This window comes from Fistularia commersonii, chromosome 29, assembly GCF_037954325.1.
Source record: "Fistularia commersonii isolate RoL2024-O1a breed Wild chromosome 29, RoL_Fcom_v1.0, whole genome shotgun sequence".
Classification (NCBI taxonomy): Eukaryota; Metazoa; Chordata; class Actinopteri; order Syngnathiformes; family Fistulariidae; genus Fistularia; species Fistularia commersonii.
The window spans coordinates 3,133,375-3,154,137 of record NC_141312.1 but is presented as its reverse complement, the minus strand read 5'-3'; the positions used below and the strand labels follow the sequence as shown (position 1 = coordinate 3,154,137).

Genomic DNA, 20,763 nt, shown 5'->3' with positions numbered 1-20,763 from the left:
TGTTGTACATCCTTTGCATCTTTATCTCTCTGTTTCGCCAACCTGTATAGATCATTCTCACCCTCCTTACTATCCAACCGAGCATACAAGTCATCATAAGCCCTTTGTTTTGCCTTTGCTACCTCTATCTTTACCTTTCGCCGCACCTCCCTGAACTCCTGTCTGTTCTCTTCAGTCCTCTCAGTATCCCACTTCTTCTTCGCTAACCGCTTTCTCTGTATACACTCCTGCACTTCCTCATTCCACCACCAAGTCTCCTTATCTACTTTCCTTCCAGATGACACACCAAGTACTCTTTTACCTGTCTCCCTGATAACACTAGCTGTAGTTGTCCAATCATCTGGAAGCTCACCCTGACCACCCAGACCCTTTCTCAACTCCTCCCTGAAAACCATGCAACACTCCTCCCTTTTCAGCTTCCACCATTTTGTCCTCTGCTCTGCCTTTGTCCTCTTCATCTTCCTTGTCACCAGAGTCATCCTACAAACCACCATCCTATGCTGTCTGGCTACACTCTCACCTACAACTACTTTGCAGTCACTAATCTCTTTCAGGTTACCTCGTCTATACAAGATGTAGTCTACCTGCGTGCTCCTACCTCCGCTCTTATAAGTTACCCTATGTTCCTGTTTTTTCTGGAAAAAGGTGTTCACTACAGCCATTTCCATCCTTTTTGCAAAATCTACCACCATCTGTCCCTCTGCATTCCTATCCTGGATACCAAATCTGCCCATCACTTCTTCATCCCCTCTATTGCCTTCACCGACATGTCCATTGAAGTCTGCACCAATGACCACTCTCTCATTTCTGGGAATATTCTGCATCACTTCATCTAACTCATTCCAGAACTTCTCCTTCTCTTCAGATTCACATCCCACCTGCGGGGCATAGCCACTAACAACATTGAGCATCACACCTTCGATTTCCAGTTTCAGACTCATAAGTCTATCTGACATTCTTTTCACCTCTAGGACGTTCCTAACAAACTCCTCCTTCAAGATAACTCCTACTCCATTTCTCTTCTTGTCAGTACCATAATAGTACAACTTAAAGCCTGCTCCTAAGCTTCTAGCCTTACTACCTTTCCACCTGGTCTCCTGGACACACAGTATATCCACCTTCCTTCTCTGCATCATGTCGACCAGCTCTCTACCTTTTCCTGTCATAGTCCCAACATTCAAAGTCCCTACTCTCAGTCCCAGACTCTTTCCCTTCCTCCTCTCTCTCTGCTTCCGAACACGCACTCCACCTCTTCTTCTTGTTCTTGTTCTTCGACCCACAGTAGCCCAATTTCCATTAGTACCCTGTAGGTCATCAGTACCAATGGCGGTCGTTGTTAACCCGGTCCGCGACCGATCCGGTATGGTATAGTTTTGGTTGTCTCGCATATTTGGTTTTGGCAAAAGTTTTACGCCGGATGCCCTTCCTGACGCAACCCTCTGCATTTATCCGGGCTTGGGACCGGCACAGGGAGACACTGCTCCGTGCCCCCCCAAGGCAGGCTTGGAGAGGCACGGGCCAGTGCCGCCCTGAGGCTGCATTGATTATTGGGAACTAGCAATGATAATTTAGAAAGGTGTAATACGCCGACTGGCCACAGCGGGGCGGTAGAGAGCGTGTCGATGATCCGGATGTTGATTAGTTTCGTCTGGTTGAGGCGAACCACGCTGCCGCTGGCATGGACGCCTTCGAGTTATTTCGGAAACTCGGAGCCGGAGCAAAATTCGACTTCAAGAGGTTTAGACAAGACGCTGTCCGGTTTAAAGTAAGTATAACGTGTGGTTGGGAAGTACCAGACGAAAATAGAGATTAGCCGCTAGCAAAACAAGCATGTTATGCTAGCACCCAATCTCTAGATTCTCACTTCCGCCTGTACATTATTTGGTTTGACATTTTCTCAACACCAAATCGAGTTTTATTTTAATTTCACGGTATTTCAAATGTGATTTAATCCTGTGTTTTGCTGGTTTTACAGGTGCCCGGCTTTAAGGGAGGGGAGGCGTCGTCTGTGCCCGTATCTGCGATCGATTACTTCGGCACAGGCTCGACCAAAGGAGCGCAGAGGAGGACGACACGGCGGCCGCAAGAGGAGGAGGAGGAGGAGGAAGGAGAGGAAGATCAGGCGGGGAGTGAGAGACAAGAAGATGATGCCGTCAAGAAAAGGAAACTAAAGGTCGGAGATACAAAGGAGAAAACTAAGAAGAAAAAGAGGAAAAGCCAGCAGGTGGAGTTGCAAGGTAAAGGATGACTAAGGAGCGTTAAACGTGCGGAAAAACAGGATGCATGTGATGGAGACTGTGATAGGTTTTATCTGTGGAGTTGGTGCACTCCACAAAAAAAAAAAAAAGAGCATTTTAATTCAGTAAGCTTACTTATATATATATAAATAAATAATACATGATCATTAATGCCCTGCAATAACACCATATTTTACAAGTTAATGCAAATAGTCCCGATTTGGACATCCTCCCATCCCGCTCTAGTTTTCCTATGGCTCCATTTATACCTGACCCATCTATGTACCCACATGTTTGAGGGCATGATATCTTTTCACTTGATTCTTGAGGAGTAATACTTAATAATATCACAAGCTTAAGAAGTTACATGATGTTGCTTTGTTCTTGTTTTGTAAAGCTACAGTTTGTGAGTTTATGTCCACCATAAAAATTTGCTGGCAGAGACTCATTGACGCTTGCCGTTTTTCTACCTCATTGAAGATGATGCTGAAGTTCAGAGCGACATGCAGGGTGGAGGCATCACCTGGACCTCCGCACTGGAACATAAAATCCAAGATCTTCCAGAAGGCAAGAAGGAGAAGTCCTCACTGAAGCGACTCAAACAACTCCATCAGGAAAAGGTCCAGACAGACACGGAAACTCCATGATAAGTTATCGGGATCATCTGTGGCCGGTTCACTTGCTTTGCGCTGACACGTCTCCCGCCGATTTTTAGGTGAACCGTATTCGCTCGCAGCACCGGATTAATGTGCACGGCTCCGACATGCCCGACCCCGTGTGCACATTTGAGGAGCTGCAGTCCGAGTATCGCCTAAATCCACGTGTCCTCCAGAACCTTAGAGATGCGGGGTTGAGCTCTCCAACACCCATACAGATGCAGGCCATTCCTCTCATGATGCATGTGAGTACACACACACACACACACACACACACACACACACACTCACAGAGTTGTTAACTGAATACAGGTAGCAGTTGTGTGACGCTACCTGGTTTCTTTCTTTCAGGGACGGGAGCTTCTGGCTTGCGCTCCAACTGGTTCAGGGAAGACGCTGGCCTTCTGCCTGCCTCTGCTGGCTCACCTGCAGCAACCAGCCAACCTGGGCTTCAGAGCTCTGATCATCTCCCCGACCAGAGAGCTGGCAAACCAGGTACACCAGACACACTGGGAACAACACACCGACACACTGGCGTTATAATTTCAGGAATCTTTGACAACCTTTCATCCGCCACTAATGCTGGGCTTACACCCCACGGTTTTCACAGTCGTAGACTTAAAACTGAAATACCCGGTGAAAGATTTGCTCGTTGGGAAAAAATTGCAGAAAGAATCAAGCGTGTCCGTTTCCACGAGGCTTTTCTAAATCTTTTCAGTCTTTAGATAAAAGATCCACAGTCTTTTTAAATTCTTAGTGTCAGCTAGTCCAAGACTAAGATGAGACTTAACACTAAAAACTAGTCCTTAAATGTGAACAAGTATGAGTTGAGTCTTACATGTGTGTTTTTCAAATTTTTTGATTTCCATGTGTGTTTTTTATATTTTATATTATAATCCTGGAGGTATTTTATATATGTCTCTCAACTTGATCAATGTAAGTTAAACTGAGCTGCATTCTCTGCTGGGTGAACAGATTCATGCCCACTGAAGCCCACTCCGCCCATGTGGTCTTACACATTTCCATGGGAACATTTCGGCTCTGGACCTTTCTCCTTATCAAAGTCAAATTTTCAGTTGCTTTTTCATTCAAGATGACCTTCTTTGTTTGTTGTAAAAATCCCCGGATAGTTGAATTTGTGGCTGGTACACTAACGCATGGATGTGATGGAAGGAGACCCGGCTGTCTGAGCTTCTACACCCCTTTGTTTGACTCAAAGTCACTTATGTGCACTGGTTCTGTTGTGCTCGTTCTTAGACTTACAGAGAACTGCTCCGCATATCTGATGGTGTTGGATTTCGGGTTCACATATTAGATAAAGCTTCTCTGGCAGCCAAGAAGTACGGACCGGGGTCAAAGAAGAAATACGGTAAGGGATGGTATGTTTTTCCTTGATCTGGTAAAGGATGACACATGGATGACCTTGATCTTCTGCTCTCCTCTGAGACAGATATTCTCATCACAACCCCAAACCGACTGGTCTTCCTCCTCAAGCAGGATCCTCCAGCCGTCGACCTCAGCTGGTAATTTTTTTTTACCTCTTACTCGCTGCCATTTTCATAGTCATGTAATTTAATTGGAGCAAATATCCTGCTGTCCCCCAGGCCAGTGCACACCTGCGGGGTCTGATTTCCAATGTTGTTGTTTTTTTTTTTTTTTGTCCACGATCAACTCTTATGAAAGCAAAAACAAAAACAAAAAGTGTTTAGCATCTAAGTCTTAAAATGATCTTGTGTTTTGTGTATCAAGCGTGGAGTGGCTGGTTGTGGATGAGTCGGACAAACTGTTTGAAGATGGTAAGGCGGGCTTTCGGGAGCAGCTGGCCACAATTTTTCTAGCCTGCTCCAGTCCGAAGGTTCGACGCGCGTTCTTCAGCGCCACGTGCACGGCAGATGTGGAGCAGTGGTGCCGACTGAACCTCGACAGCCTGGTGTCTGTCAACATTGGACACAGGTAGAAGACACACTGAAATAGCCTCAATGTATTTACAATATTTTCTGTCATATTCTACAAGTCAATTTGTCATTGTTCTAGAAATACTGCAGTTAACACCGTGGAACAGGAGCTACTTTTTGTCGGGACCGAGAACGGCAAACTTCTGGCCATGAGGGACATCATCAAAAAGGTGCCACACTTGGAAAGCTTTCTGATGATTTGCATAGAACCATACCAGTCATAGGATATTCCATACATACAAACACACACACACACACACACACACACACACACACACACACACACAGTAGTTGCTCCTTTATCACAAGGATTACGTTCCAGAACCAGCCGTGATAAACAACCATATTTTCATTATAACCCTTTTCCCATGCTCCTATAAACACCTCCTATATGATTCATACAAACACAGCATTGCGAGTAACACTATGAGTTGCGGTCGCTTGCCTGTGTGAAAAGGACAAGGCAAGATGCTGAATGCATGATATGTGCAGGAGATGCAGAGAATGATGCTATGGTCGCTGAGACAATCAGAGCCCAGGATACAGAATACCGTGCTGTGGTTGGTCAACATCCTCGAAAAAAAATTACCATGAAATTGATTGAAATAATAAATATGTAAAAATATATTTATACCGTGAAAAACCTGTCACATAGTGAAAAATCTGCAAGGTAAAATGAGATGTTTAAGAGTTAAAAAACAGCAATATAGTGAGACTGCGAAAGGTGAACGATATGGCAAGGGACTACTGTATTGAGCCATTGCAAAGCCTTAACACCCAAGTTATTAAAAAAAAAAAGCTCTAGTAATCGATCATTTCTTTCCCCAGGGTTTCCTGCCGCCGATGTTAGTGTTTGTTCAGTCTATCGAACGGGCGCGGGAGCTTTTCCACGAGCTGGTGTACGAAGGCATCAACGTTGACGTGATCCACGCAGATCGCACACAGCAGCAGGTACGCAGACGCACTTCATGTGGAGGTTCATCACTGTCTCCTGAAGCAAAGCGTGGTATTTACCCCCCGTTTGTCTGTTTGCAGAGGGACAACGTAGTGCAGAGTTTCCGTTCTGGTAAGATCTGGGTGTTGATCTGCACAGCTCTGCTTGCTCGAGGCATCGATTTCAAAGGAGTCAACTTGGTGTTGAACTACGACTTCCCCACCAGCTCAGTGGAGTACATTCACAGAATCGGTGAGTCGGATTGACCCCTGCGCACCTCAGGCTGAGGTCCTGTCTGGGCTTAGCCAGCAACTTAAATTTATTGTTTTTTGTTCTGCCATTGATCAGGTCGCACTGGCAGAGCTGGACATCAGGGGAAGGCAATCACTTTCTTCACGGAGGACGATAAGCCACTGCTGCGCAAGTATGTGGTCAGAGGTTTTAAAATGCAGCCTTATTGACTTATTTACTCAAATAGCATATAATATATTTCAGTGAACATTGTTAACATTAACTGTAAAGCATTACAATTGAACTTCTAAGAATTTATTGCTTGCATGTGTAGAAAATCTGTATTCATTGACCAACACTAATAGGAATAGCTACCAGCTATATGCACACTATTCAATGAGGCTCCATACAAAAGGCTTTAAAAATGCGCAACTTCATTCTTGTCTTTCCAACGTATTTTAATGTGATGGTCAGAAGGTACTGAACCTTCATGTAATTCTGCCTTCAAGCAGCTGAGGTGTCAGTCAATGTCAATTCAGTGGGGAAAGAGTGTTGCAGGTACATCAGAAAGGTCCTTGCAGCTAAAGTGCTAGAAAACATGTTTTGCCTGGGATTTTGTATAAAAATTCTTCATTAGAATAGTAACATACAGTTTGTAGAAGAATGGACATATAATAACTGCTTCATAAGTGCTCAATTCTTTGCTGATAAAACATCTTCATAATAACCATCTTCATTAATATTTAATTTTGCAATTTTTTCACACTTTTCCCCATGTTGTACACAAGATGGCGCTAATATTTTCTCTGCAATTTGCCTGAATTTAAATAAATATGGCAATAAATATACTTTTTTTTTAAACCTTTCCTAAGTACAGCTCCAGGATTCCCCCCACTTCAGCATGTTCAGAAAATAGCTGCATTTGTACAAAGAAAAACTAAATAATTTTCAGTGGATTGTAAGAAATATTCATGTTTGGATGTTGTTATAGCTTTACAATCGCCCCTTAAATTTCTGTTTTTTTTCTTGCAATTAATTCTTCTTTGTCTTTACTTCAACAGCATTGCCAATGTTATTAAACTGGCAGGCTGCCCTGTACCAGACTACATGATCGGTTTCAAGAAGATACACAGGTGAAACAGACTGTTACTAATATCTTTTGATATGCATTTTTGTCTTTCATTTCCTCTAAATGAACAAGCTTCATAATAGAGACACATGGATATTATTGTTTGTGTTTCTGTGTTTAGTAAAGAGAAGCGGAGGCTTGAGAAGAAACCCCCCAAGAGAAGCACCATTTCCACAACTCCTCACTTCTTAATGAAGAAAAAGCCCAACGCTTTGAAGAAGGGTGGGGTGAAGACCGGAGCTGGTGGAGCTAAAACCAACAAGCAGCCAAAAAAAGAGAAGAAGACGAAACCGCAACCTAAGACGAAAAGTACAACGCAGAAAGAAAGGAGCTCAGAACAACATGGCAAATGCAAAACAAATTCCAAGGGAGGCAATCTGAAAAAGTGAGCTGGGTCGGGGGGAAGGGTGTGCGATGAATAGAATATCCTTTACTTTTGTTTTAATCACCACTGCTATGTAATCATGTATAATAGCACACAGTGAGATGACTGGATAAGTGATTTTGTCTAACATAAGTTGCAGGTTTGTAAGACTTTTTTTTGTCTTACAAGATAGTCTAGAAAGATTTTAATATCTTAATAGTATTAAACATTTTCAGCAATTTATCATGTTTCTGAATGACTTGACCAGGACATAATTTGCAATGCTCATACCTTGAATACTGCATAATTTACTTCAACTCCATGCAGCTTATCAAATTACCAGAATACCAACATGCTAAAACATGGAACGCATCTGAAAATGATTTGTGGCGTAGTCTGCCGAGTAGACGGTGTTGTCAACGCCACAATCATTTTTCACTTCTAATAGTTATAAAGTTATGATAGCAGATGATAGTTGTCTTGTCGATTTTCTGTAATTGTTTAAGAATGATCAACTTAGAGCAGGGGTCTCAGACTTGCGGCCCACGAAACAATATTTTATGGCCCCCTGCCTGGAATCAAATCTTAATGTTCGTGCGGCCCGTGCTTTTCACACATGCATCAGGGGGTTTTATACAGTAGGTTTCAAAAAAAAAAACAGGCGAGGAAAAAGTAAAAAATAACTTTGCAATATGTTTTTTGCTTCAAAATTTGAAAAACAATGATTTTTTGCTAAAAAAAAACTGTCTTTTGACATTGGTTAAATTTTCTTTTCTTATTTCTATGAAAAAAAAACAAAATGATATCAAAAAAAAAAGCCTTGTAAACATTATTCAGTGGCAAATTTTCCCACAGTGACAAGATTTTCTCTTTCAACTCAGTATTTTTAGGGTGTAATTTTGTATTTTCATCAATTATTTTTTAATATACGTTTTTAAAATTAATTCATCATGTATTTTTTAGAGGAACAGTTCATGACGTATAAAGATTTTTATTATTTAGCTGTTTACTTCCTTTACACTAAAACAAAGGAAAAATTTGGACTTAGTGTTACTTCTAGGTAATGATTGTAGAGGTCCGGCCCCCTGGACATCAAATTAGGCTGTAAGTGGCCCCCAGACCAAAATTGGTTTGATACCCCTGATTTAGAGGTCAAATTCAATACTATTGATCAATACTGGGTTGTGGGTACACTGATTCAAAAATGAGCTCAATCTGAAAAACAAAAATCAATTCTATGGAATCTACTCACTTAAACAATCAGTGTTAATATAAATGTGTTTTTCTCTTGCAGGAAAATCAAGAAAAAGCCTCAGAGTGAATAAAGGAGCCGTTTGCTGAGAGGATTGACGTCGACTTAATCAAAGACCTCTTAGACCTCGTGAAATTCCAATATGTTCTTTGTATTGTACAAAATAAACTTTTATATTTAATTTGCATTTTTGTTGCTCATATGTGGGTTTTATATCTTACATTCCAATATGTTGGAGAAGATTTCAAAGAAAAACTATTTATTTAAAATGTGCCAAAAGTTCACCCAAATCAAAATTTCAATTCAACAAAATTCAACAGGATACAGTGGGGTGGTTAGCCTATTTGAAAATACTACAGCTCAGAAAGGCTGTGATAAGTATGAAAGCCGTACATTATATTTCTAGGCCGGCTGTTCTATTTGATACACAAAAGAATTCACAAGAGACATTAATGTCAGGTTTGGCCCCACGATATACTATTCTTCTAGAATATAGCCCTATTCATAAGGGTTATGATTTAAATAAGCGAGTCTATTAGCTGTCTTTCAGTAGGTTTGTTAAAATAATGGGGGTTGTATTTAACAACCTCAGCATTTAGAAATATGCATTTTGTGTGATTTCCTATTCCTTAATCGGGACAATAATCTTTAGGAATATGAGATAACTTGGCATGATGTGCTACCAAAAGAAGTTTTAATACTCTAGTTGTAAAAAAAAAAGTTTCAATAGCATGTACATTTAAAGTTTAATGTCATAACGACTCAAACAAGATTTGCTCAACATTTTCAAAACATCCATGTTTGTTGTTTGTATAAATTATGGAGACATGATGAAGCATTACGCCTCACTAGTGGGCAGACCCTTGTAGTATCGCGATACTTGTATTTAAAATCTCGCCCATGCAATATACGGCAGGAAACCCCGACTGTTCTTCCTTTCTCAACATGGCACCGAAGGTGAAGAAGGAAGGTTTGTCAATCTCAATATTTTCCCAACGTAACGATACAGTTGACAAATGTTGTTAATTCCAACCAGCGTCATTCGTATACATTGTAAATATTAATGTATTATGCCCTTTGAAAGATTTTTGTTTACAATCTTTATAGCTATCTACACCAGTGGTGACTATTCCGGCATGTATGTCGGAACGTGATGCTAGGCTAATATTAGCATGGTATAGCTGAAACGGGATCCGATTATTCCAAGTAATATAAATGTATGTGCCTCGTTGTACTCAGAAACTAATAGGGGATTTTTGATCTGCTGGAAATTTGATAAATAGTATCCAGGTAATCAACTAACGGTGTTAAGACGATGCTATTAGGTGTGCCGGTTAGCAAACGTCGCTGCTAATGTTTCTGAAACATTCACGTGTAAAGGTAGAAATTACGTCTCCATGAGTTCGATCACAATGAAGAAGTGTACGACATAGAAATATTGGGAACTAAACACCAAGTACGTTTTACTGCGTTATCAATATATCGTGGGTATGTACCACCGACATGTATCGATATGCAACGTTCAACGTCGGCTGTTTTTTATTGTAAATTTAAATTAACAACGAATATGAACATGTTGCGTCTTCAACGATTGTTGTTTGGACAACAAGTCGTTTACGTTGACTCGTTGTTAACCCATGCTTAGTTACAAGCATACCACCATATGTAACTCACTTAACCCCCTGGTGGAATTTATAAACACGTTTATATATGAAATGTTCAGACCAGTTTTATTTGGTTTCACCGCTGCAACTGTGTTCAGTAGCATTGATCCTTCGGCTAATTTGGACTCCACCATGTTTTTCTAATGATCTATGGGAGTAATACTGAATTTGTTCCCATAGCTGTCCCTGCCAAGACTGAGACCAAGTCAAAGGCTCTGAAGGCAAAAAAGGCTGTGCTCAAAGGCGTCCACAGCCAGAAGAAGAAGAAAATTAGGACTTCTCCAACCTTCCGTCGCCCCAAGACCCTCCACCTTCGCAGGCAGCCAAAGTATCCTCGTAAGAGTGCTCCTCGCAGGAACAAGTGAGTTGAAAGTCTTGTTACAACTTGTGGTGCAGGTGATGGTAAAAGCGATCAAAGTATGAAATATATGATTCCAACTTATACTACTGATGCACCAAACTTAGTTATCAGATGTTCTCTAAAGCAGCCAAGTGAGCTACTTAGTCTGTTAGTGGTGCAAGAAGTCTAAAGCTAACAAATGTCACTTCTTTAGGTTGGATCACTATGCCATCATCAAGTTCCCCTTGACAACAGAGTCTGCTATGAAGAAAATTGAAGACAACAACACACTTGTGTTCATTGTGGACGTCAAGGCAAACAAACACCAGATCAAACACGCGGTCAAGAAGCTGTATGACATTGATGTGGCCAAAGTCAACACGCTCATCAGGTAATCTTACCCAGACTAATGTAGTACCACATTTTAACTGAGAATCTTGCTAGAAGGGGCGATCAATGTTTTTATTGCCCTGACATCGATCTTTGTTATTAATGTCTCCAGGCCCGATGGTGAGAAGAAGGCATACGTGCGCCTCGCCCCAGATTATGATGCGTTGGATGTTGCAAACAAGGTGAGTTGTCTTTGAATCCAGCTTAATATTCATCAATACTGTTGAACATGATCATTCTGCAAATGATGTCAAATTGATTTCATCCTGAGTTTTAGTGATGCATTCAAAGGAACCACTGATGCAAAAAGAAGTTATAAACCTTGTCATAACCAAGATGAGCGCTTAGTAATTCAGTTGTTTTCTTTTACAGATCGGCATCATCTAAACTGGCAAAACGCGTGAAAATAAATATTTGTATAAACTAAAACTCAAGTGTTTGTATTTCTTGCTTGATGCTTGGGTTCTTAGTTGATTGATACATCCTGGTGTTATGCTGGGGCGCATCATTACTGGTGTATCCTTGATTCATTTGTTTTTTTTGAGATCTTGCACCCTTGCCCAGGCAACCCAGCCCTATGCAGCGGGCCAGCAGCTGCTCTGGGCTGTGGCTCGGGCTTCTGCCTTGACATATAGCAGGCTAGTTGCTTGATGGTGTCATGGCTAAGGAAACAACGACTGGTCATGTTGCCAACAGAAGTGTCCACTTGTTTATAACAAGTTTATTACACAATATACACAAAGTCCAGAGCATTTGTATCAACAAAACTTTTTACTACTAAGGTGCTTTGACCAAAAATTGGTTTGGTTAACATCTGCATGTTTAGTGTATGTATATATATATATATATATATATATATACCCACACAATGAACACATTCTAGATAACATCAAATGCTTTAGCGACTGACAAACCCTCACAAAACTGTAAACTAAATTATCCTGTCATAGATCTGAATAGATTTAATGAAATACAGAGGCTCTGCTCTAATGCATTAAGCATTTGTTGACTTGTGATACGATGGAAAATAAGAGTTACTTTACATCTGCTTGTGAGCAAGCTGGTTTTTTAGCATATTAACTGACAGGCATTACACCAAGTGCTTCTAGGAACTGTCACAGTGGAGAAACAACTACGCTCCTGCTGCTCAAATATTGCTTACATTCAGTCAGGTGTAATGGTGGTGATTCACAGCCTTCGATTAGGAGAGGAAAGTTCTGACTGTGCCTTTCACCAGTCCTCTGCAGATTGGGCACTTGCGCAATGACGGTGCACATTCCTTGCACACAACCAGGTGTCCACATGGAATGAAGACGATGTTGACCTCTTTATCCATACACACTTTACAGGTTCGCTCCTCTTGCAAGCGTCGCAGCTGCTCCTCCATGGGAAGGTCTGCAAGGACAATTTTAAAACCAACAATGTCTCATTGTGGAGTAAGATCTTTCATCACAAATTCTCATGAAAACCAAATTGAGCCATGCTCTGACTGATGCATTCAAAAAAGCACAGGCTATAACAGTTTGTGTCTTGTATAAATTTGGAGCAATTTTGCAGCTAAACCTGACAAGTTGTACACAAGCTATGTCTCAAGGCTCATATCTTCATACCTGACAGATCTTGGCTCGGTGATGCAGCTTCGTTCGACTGAGCTGAAAACACCAGATACATTAAGTCAATTCACGTATGATGGAAGAATTATGGTATAGTTAGCCATCTCAATATCTGACAGCAGGAGTGGTATGTGCTAACATGATGGAAATGAGGAAAGATTTACCCATGAGATCTCTGAGGAGGTGGATATCATTTTTCTGGATCCAGTTGCGAAAGACTTCGGCTGCAGCATTGCCCTTCGTGAGGACGAGCTCGATGAGCCTGGCTGTTTGCTGCTGGGCCGACGTCTGAGCCTGAAGACTGCTGTACTCCTCCGATGCTGCAGATCGACAGCAAAATAAATAAAAGGCCTTTTCTGTTAACAACTGCAGAACTGATTTAAAAAAAAAAAAAAAAAAAAAAACTTTCAAAGCTGTCATTCAAACATCAATAATAATACAGACATACATAAAACATTTTGCTCTCTTAAATGTTCCAGCACTGGTTCAACACTCTTCAGACGTTGGATCAGTGCTGCCTGGTGTCTCTTCACGAATGTGAATCCATCTGAAAAAGGGAGGCATCGAGACTTAACTATGCGCATCCTTTTCAATGTCGATTCATAAAAAATACCCCTTCAATTATTAGTGTTTGTGGAGAATTGATGCAGCGTAAGCTCTGACGATCCATACCTGAGGCCATTGCCTCGGCCAGCATCTCTCGCTCTTCTTCCCTTTTCTGGTCTTCCGCACTCAGCAGGTCAGAAACCAGCTCCTGCACAGTTCTGTAGTTCTCTCCGCTGGTGAGGATCTTGCTCTGGACGGTTTGTTTCACAAGACTGCGATCGAAACCCATCTCTAAAGCCGATTTAATTACAGGCGTGTTCATCATGATGGCATCTTCAGAGCGCTCATCTCCTGGACCGAGGTGAACCACTGAAACAGTGTGGGATGATTCAAATGTCAAACAATAATTGTTGAAATCATCTGGAAAAAGGTTTTTAAATCAACCTTCAAGCTTACCTGGCGGATCGACAAACTCCCTGGAGTTGGTGTCACCATTTGTTAAAAGCTTAAGAGAGCATTTGATACAATATCAGTACTTAAAACAAGCTACTCTTTATGTGTAATGTTGAAAGCCAGATTTGAGTTTAGCTGCATCACTCTGACCTGCTCAAACAATCGAGGAAACCGAGCCTGAATCTGGTGAACAAAGTCTTGTCCTTTCTCCTGGAGCAAATATTCACACCTGCAATCACCCAGAGGGACAAGAATACAAATTTAAGAACCTTTCACATGTTGAGCCACTTTAACATGTTTAACGTGCATCCGTGTTGGATGAGGAAACCCACCGAGGAAACCATTTAGCGTGTTCCACCCAGGGATCATCTCCAGACTCCCAGCATCGCAGACCTCCATCACAGCAGAAGCACTTGACATCATCATTGCGACCTTAAGAAAAAAAAAAAAACGACATTCATTTAAAAGTTGGTTTGAGAAGTATTCTAAGGTGTGATTGCCTATCTTACATTTCCTGTTATGCTTGAAACCTTGAGCGTAGGTAGCATTATTCTATTCGTTCTAGGCTGTTCTGATGTGTGTATCAGAACTGCAAATGTCTTTATTTGCAAAAGATCACAATCTCAGTGAGAAAACCCTTTTCATTTGGTATATATTTTAAACATTTATTGAAGACGTCGGTCATATCTTTAAAGACAATTTAAATAAATACTACATTATCTCTGCTCACCTCTACAACTTTACTGCTTTGTAAATATTCACGGTAAAATTGGATTAATGTATATCGGGAAAATAACTGGGTCTTTATTCACATCCATAATCCAAATTTGTTTGTTAATTGTGCTTTTAGTAGATAAAATAGCATGGGGAATAATACATAAGTGATTTAAACATTTAAACATTTTCCCCTTAAAATTTGCTCATTTTATCGATAATATAAATTGCTTTCAATTAGGGATTTAAAAGGCTCAAATATGAGTAAATATAAAGACATGTGGTCATTGTGGCAGCAGACGGAAGCCACGGTCAAAATACATATGGACTGAACCATATGGCGGTGATGCTGCACTTACCCACGTAGTAGAAGCCAGCTTTAGCCAGCTGGTCCGGGCGGACAGGGATGCGGGACGGCCAGTTGACAAAAGTGAGCAGCCTCTCCTCGCTCTGCTGCATGGCGGGGTTCGATACGTTACTGAGGGCCAGAGTTGTTGCAGACAGCTGCGAGGTTCCCACACCGGAACTGGACGCTCCAGCTCCAGCTCCAGCTCCTGCTCCAGATCCAGCTCCAGCGAGTGAAACATTGTCTGCTCTGTCTCCACGGACAAAGCGACAGTTCGGATAATGTCTCTGGTGTTCTGATACGGCTCTGTCACCTGGCTCCCAGTTGCTTAACTGCAAACACAAAAAGCCAAAGATTGAAAAAGTGGGGAAAAACAAAACAGACCAAAAAAAAAAAAACTTTTGTCATCCAATGAACCTAGATCCATTTACTACATTCAGTTTGTTAATGATCATTTAGCATACGTGAAAAAATTGTTTTAGTCACATTTAATCACTGTACTGTTCCGACAAACACATGTTCTCCAGTAAAAATAGACTCATTGACTGGGAATTTTCTGGCTTTTTGGAAACACCCGAAGGCGGCATGAGGAAGTGTCTGTGTGTGAATGCCTGCATTGATTTTCACCTGTCCGCCACAGCTGAAGCACGCCACCCGATCCCCCTGTCCCAGGTAGTAGAAGCCTGCTTTGGCGAGCTCAGCAGGGGTGATGATGGAAAGTGTCCAAGAGTGGAAAGAGTCAAGCCGGTCCTGCTCTCGGCGCATGCTCGGGTTATGACAAGTCGGTCTCTGGTGGGACATGTCTTCTACACCGCGGGAGGTAAGTGGGCTTGAAGGTGGAGGGGCAGAAAAGCCCATATTCAGATACCCAGCCGGCTCTTCACTTTGGCTTATGATTGGGTTAGGAGCAACAGGGCCGGGGCCGGCGAGCTAAGTAGTGATGAAAAACAAAAAAATTCACTCACATTTATAGAGGTTACAGCAGCCTCAAAGACTTGAAATCCAAGCGCTAATGATGAGATAGGGCCATTCACTTATACGGCATACTATCTGAGCACTGTGTTTAGCGACACACAAGTGCCACGAGTATCAATCTAACATCCCTTTTCCGGTCACATCACAGCCTCTGGGCTTCCCCTGTGTAACAAAGACTACAGCTTGTTCTCCTTTGTTGCATCACATTGCACTCTGTGTGCACCCCCTTGGTGATGTCATGGTAATTTCACAAAGACGTCGCTGTCAAACTATTTTTGCTATTAGCAAAAGTCGCTTCATTCCTGTATAAATGCATTAAGACAGTAGTAGTTTTTGGTAGTAAGGGCCCTTTGCACAGTCCAGACCAATTGACTGTGGTGCCCAGAGCAGTCAGTATCCATTACATGAGGCGAAGCCTTTACTTTTATACAAGCAATTGACTATGACAATCTTCGCCTAGAAAAGTAATAGACTTCTTATGTCTGAGACTTACGGGAATGGCCGGGGCGATTCTGAGAGGAGAGAAGGCGGAGTGAGAGGAGGAGAGTAAGTTGGTCGTAGATGGGAGGCTCTGGATGAAGGAGCAAGAAGGAGAGAGCTGTCTGTGCTTCTCGGTGGGACAGTCTCCGGCCTGCCAGCCCTCTGCTGTCACGTTACATCGGAAACACTGTACTCTGTCCCCAATGCCAGTGTAGAACCAGCCAGCTCTTGCCAGACTTCGCTCTGTGACTCCCGAAGCCGGGAAACGAGCAAAGGTTGAGATTCTGAAGAGCTCTGCGGATGAGAACAACACATCAACATAGATAAATACAAAATACAAAAAATATAAACAATATTTAAAGTTCAATTATAAAGACTACTACCTGAGGAGTTATCATACTGCAGCTCTGGTGGCGGGCCATTGCGGCACAGGCTCATCAAAAATGGGTCATTTTTGAGTTGAACAAGGGCTTCCATGTTTGAACAAAATTTAGGTGATCCAAGACAAGAGATGTCCTTTAGGGGGAGAGAGGTTTGAGAAAACCCGAGGTCTTACGCTTTCACAGACACACACACACACACACACACACACACACTGCACCTGAAATGTTGAACTGAGTGAGCATCTGAGAAAGACCAGCATTCAAAGTAGGATAAAAAAAAGCCTCAGGCAGAAACGAAAGTAAAAGCCTGACTACCCTCTGTTAGGCAGCTCTGAATTGAAGATTTTTGCCTCCATGCTTCACACATCCATTGTAACATTATACTTCTGGATTATTACCTGTACACATAACTTGTACCACAGAACCTAGGTGACAGACTTGAAATTTTAAGTTCCAAAAGAAAAGAAAAAAAAACATACCCTGTTCTGTCAATAAAGCATGCTTCACTTGACAGTACCTGAATTCAATTACAGATGAATGTTACTTTGTGGTCACATCACCCAGGATCTGTATAGGCTTGATTTTTCTCATGGTTTATCAGCCCTGACACGCCACTTTAGTGTTCAAAATTAAACAAGCAAAACATGACGATGACCAACATGACCGCAAAAAAATAAATTAATTAAGCACACACACACACAGACCAAGGTATACAAGTCCTTCTCAAAAAAGTAGCATATTGTGATAAAGTTCATTATTTTCCATAATGTAATGATAAAAAGTTAACTTTCATATACTTAAGATTCAGTACACGCAACTGAAGTAGTTCAAGGCTAACGTTGTTTTAATATCGATGATTTTGGCAAAAAAGTAAAGAAAAACCAAAAATCCCTATCTCAAAAAATTAGCATATGTCATCCGACCAATAAAAAAGTGTTTTTAAGACAAAAAAAATCAACCTTGAAATAATAATGTTCAGTTATGCATCAATACTTGGTCTGGAATCCTTTTGCAGAAATGACTGCTTCAATGCGGTGTGGCATGGAGGCGATCAGCTGTTGGCACTGCTGAGGTGTTATGGAGGCCCAGGATGCTTCGATAGCGGCCTTAAGCTCATCCACAGTGTTGGGTCTGGTGTCTCCCAACTTCCTCTTCACAAGATCCCACAGACTCTCCATGGGGTTCAGGTCAGGAGAGTTGGCAGGCCAGTTGAGCACAGTAATACCATGGTCAGTAAACCATTTACCAGTGGTTTTGGCACTGTGAGCAGGTGTCAGGTCGTGCTGAAAAATGAAATCTTCATCTCCATAAAGCTTTTCAGCAGATGGAAGCATGAAGTGCTCCAAAATCTCCTGATAACTCGCTGCATTGACCCTGTCCTTGATAAAACAAAGTGGACCGACACCAGCAGCTGACACGGCACCCCAGAGCATCACTGACTGTGGGTACTTGACACTGGACTTCAAGCATTTTGGCATTTCCTTCTCACCAGTCTTTCCCCAGACTCTGGCATCTTGATTTTCCAATGACATGCAAAATTTGCTTTCATCTGAAAAAAGTACTTTGGACCACTGAGCAACAGTCCAGTGCTGCTTCTCTGTAGCCCAGGTCAGGCGCTTCTGCCGCTGTTTCTGGTTCAAAAGTGGCATGACCTGGGGAATGCGGCACCTGTGCCTGTAGCCCATTTCCTGCACACGCCTGTGCACGGTGGCTCTGGATGTTTCCACTCCCGACTCAGTCCACTGCTTCCACAGCTCCCCCAAGGTCTGGAATCGGCCCTTCTTCACAATCTTCCTCAGAGTCCGGTCACCTCTTCTGGTTGTGCAGCGTTTTCTGCCACACTTTTTCCTTCCCACAGACGTCCCACTGAGGTGCCTTGATACAGCACTCTGGGAACAGCCTATCCGATCAGAGATTTCTTTCTGTGTCTTACCCTCTCGCTTCAGGGTGTCAATGATGGTCTTCTGGGCAGCAGTCAGGTCGGCGGTCTTACCCATGATTGGGGTTTTGAGGCATGAACCAGGATGGGAGTTTTTAAAAGCCTCAGGAATCTTTTGCAGCTGTTTTAGAGATAATTCGTTGATTCAGATGAATAGGTTAATAGCTCGTTTAGAGTACCTTTTCATGATATGCTAATTTTTGGAGATGGGAATTTTGGATTTCCATGAGCTGTATGCCAAAATTATCAGCATTAAAATAATAAAAGGACCTGAAATATTTCAGTTGGTGTGCAATGAATCAAAAAATAGATGAAAGTTTAATTTTTATCATTACATTATGGAAAATAATGAACTTTATCACAATATGCTGATTTTTTGAGAAGGACCTGTATTATCTCAAACCCCTCCCCCCTCTTGGACATCCCGTTTGTGAGCGTCTAAGCCTCCATTATTGAAGATTAAAAACCCAGAGAGAAAATGTATTTAGATAATGGAAATCCCGCTTGACAGCGATGAGCGTCTGACCTGAGGAATTGAGCAAAATTAAGCAGAAATTAAATGTTGTTCACATATATTTATCACCTTATTTCTTCGCCATCACATTCAAAGTGCATCTCTGATCCTCTGATCCAGACTGGTATAAACCAAAATTTATCAAGGCACAGTCCCTTATAAGCCGTTATCACAGTTTACAATCATTATCGATTAAAACGCCTATTAGCTTGCCATTCCCATGAAATGCACTCGTAAAAGCCCCTAAGTTATTTAGTTATTTAAATACCTTTGCCTTTACTCACAATTCAATCAGAAGGCGTTGTTCGTGTTGCTATCATTGAATGACTGACGTTCTTAGTTACTGTCTAGATCCCGTAGAGAGAAACCGACATCGATGAGTCATTGCATATTTCCATTAATCTTTAAACTACAGATGCCCTGGTTAAAAAGGAAAACAGAAACTTATAGTGACAAATATAATCCCGAGTGAACCAAACGCTCATTTCTCTGCATTTCTGGTAATTTTCCCCCTCCTCCAGGTACTTTCCTACAACAGATAACGTTACTTCCTTTGGGGTTAAGGTTCGCCTCTCCTCAGGGTTGACAATTCGAGAATACCAACGAAACTGAATTGACATTTACATTATTATTGCCATTTTAATTATAACTAGCACTGCGACACTAACATTCACAAATCCCAAACAGCAAAGAAAAAAAAATCAGACCCGATCGATCGCACTGTTCGCCCGGACCAGTAAGATGAGCGGCTGTTTGCTTGCTAGCGCTAATATTTGCTAATGCTAGGAAGTTTTTGACTCCGGCGTCACTGACGTTAGCAGAATTAGGAGAATTATCAGACGGGTTTAACTGACATAATTGGCTTGGAGAATACAACCGTGACTTAGATATCGACCTTAACCTCCCCCCCAAGGCGGGCTAACGTACTTACCGGGTCACTGTCCGGTCGGGTTGTGGAAAGTCCCTGCTGGGTGGCAGCCCGTAACAGGCAGCTACACCGTACTGCTTCCGGTTTGCTGCGAAATGACAAGGAAAATAATACGCAAGTAAATTAGGTAAAACCCCTGCTAGTTTGCGTCATTCTTCTAAACTTTACTCATCGTGGTTTTTTTTAACATCTACTCATGCGGAAAAATAAAAATGCATTCTCTCTAGGGGAAATAAAATGACTATGAACTCCCGAGGGAAGCCATTTTACACAAAAATGACGGGCAGTGATGAGACGTTTGTGTGCTAATGCTAAAATTCGGATATATCGATTCTCGGACAGATGCGGGGATAGCTTCTTTTAAAACGGCCGAGTTGTATCAATGTCAAATGTTTCACGAAAAGCAAGGACATTTTAAGCAAATGATTTAAAAAAAATAAGGCGTTCTGACTCATGACTGAAATCAAAATGTTAAAAAAAATAACATTTCCACAGTGGTGATACGAATCGTACCTTCCAGACGTGAACTGAATGCACCACGAGAAGAAGCTAGATTGTAAGAATTCCCCGCACTTCCTCTGCAAAGTTTCCTTTCTGGGAGATTTTTCTGTCTTTTTTTATAATCTCGCATATTTTAAATTCCTCCCCTTCGGAAACTCCCGTCGTGAAGTGACGCTGAGCAGAATCATGACTATGAGAAAAGGAAACTCCCATTGCAGT

General features: G+C 41.8%; 3 protein-coding genes and 2 non-coding genes across 6 annotated transcripts; 4 read left to right on the top strand and 1 right to left on the bottom strand.

Moving 5' to 3' along the window:
- Positions 1-1,655: 1,655 nt before the first annotated feature.
- On the top strand, positions 1,656-8,945 carry ddx52 (DEAD (Asp-Glu-Ala-Asp) box polypeptide 52). Its single transcript, XM_086177282.1, has 15 exons — positions 1,656-1,765; positions 1,976-2,237; positions 2,718-2,857; positions 2,953-3,138; positions 3,245-3,388; positions 4,151-4,262; positions 4,344-4,416; positions 4,643-4,846; positions 4,928-5,018; positions 5,677-5,799; positions 5,884-6,034; positions 6,131-6,206; positions 7,075-7,146; positions 7,264-7,527; positions 8,801-8,945. The coding sequence occupies exons 1-15, from the start codon at positions 1,679-1,681 to the stop codon at positions 8,829-8,831; spliced, it is 2,016 nt and encodes a 671-aa protein (XP_086033408.1). The 5' UTR covers positions 1,656-1,678; the 3' UTR covers positions 8,832-8,945.
- Positions 8,946-9,674: 729 nt separating this feature from the next.
- rpl23a (ribosomal protein L23a) lies at positions 9,675-11,581 on the top strand. 2 transcript variants are annotated; one of them, XM_086177280.1, is made up of 5 exons: positions 9,675-9,728; positions 10,603-10,783; positions 10,977-11,153; positions 11,265-11,334; positions 11,525-11,581. In XM_086177280.1, the coding sequence occupies exons 1-5, from the start codon at positions 9,704-9,706 to the stop codon at positions 11,537-11,539; spliced, it is 468 nt and encodes a 155-aa protein (XP_086033406.1). In that variant the 5' UTR covers positions 9,675-9,703; the 3' UTR covers positions 11,540-11,581. The 2 variants fall into 2 exon arrangements, with proteins under 2 accessions (XP_086033406.1, XP_086033407.1); XM_086177281.1 differs by having other exon boundaries at positions 11,265-11,581.
- On the top strand, positions 10,812-10,879 carry LOC147216667 (small nucleolar RNA Z17). Its single transcript, XR_015109102.1, has one exon. It is a non-coding gene; the product is annotated as a small nucleolar RNA Z17 (small nucleolar RNA).
- On the top strand, positions 11,391-11,458 carry LOC147216666 (small nucleolar RNA SNORD42). The gene has a single exon (XR_015109101.1). It is a non-coding gene; the product is annotated as a small nucleolar RNA SNORD42 (small nucleolar RNA).
- A 277-nt stretch (positions 11,582-11,858) lies between the features above and the next one.
- On the bottom strand, positions 11,859-20,734 carry birc2 (baculoviral IAP repeat containing 2). Its single transcript, XM_086177279.1, has 14 exons — positions 20,557-20,734; positions 20,047-20,131; positions 16,663-19,127; positions 16,293-16,573; positions 15,452-15,754; positions 14,838-15,156; positions 14,097-14,196; positions 13,915-13,993; positions 13,768-13,816; positions 13,438-13,680; positions 13,214-13,312; positions 12,930-13,085; positions 12,763-12,804; positions 11,859-12,547 (listed from the first exon to the last, which is right to left on the bottom strand). Exons 3-14 carry the CDS (start codon positions 16,754-16,756, stop codon positions 12,354-12,356), a joined length of 1,959 nt encoding a protein of 652 aa, XP_086033405.1. The 5' UTR covers positions 16,757-19,127; positions 20,047-20,131; positions 20,557-20,734; the 3' UTR covers positions 11,859-12,353.
- Positions 20,735-20,763: the final 29 nt, after the last annotated feature.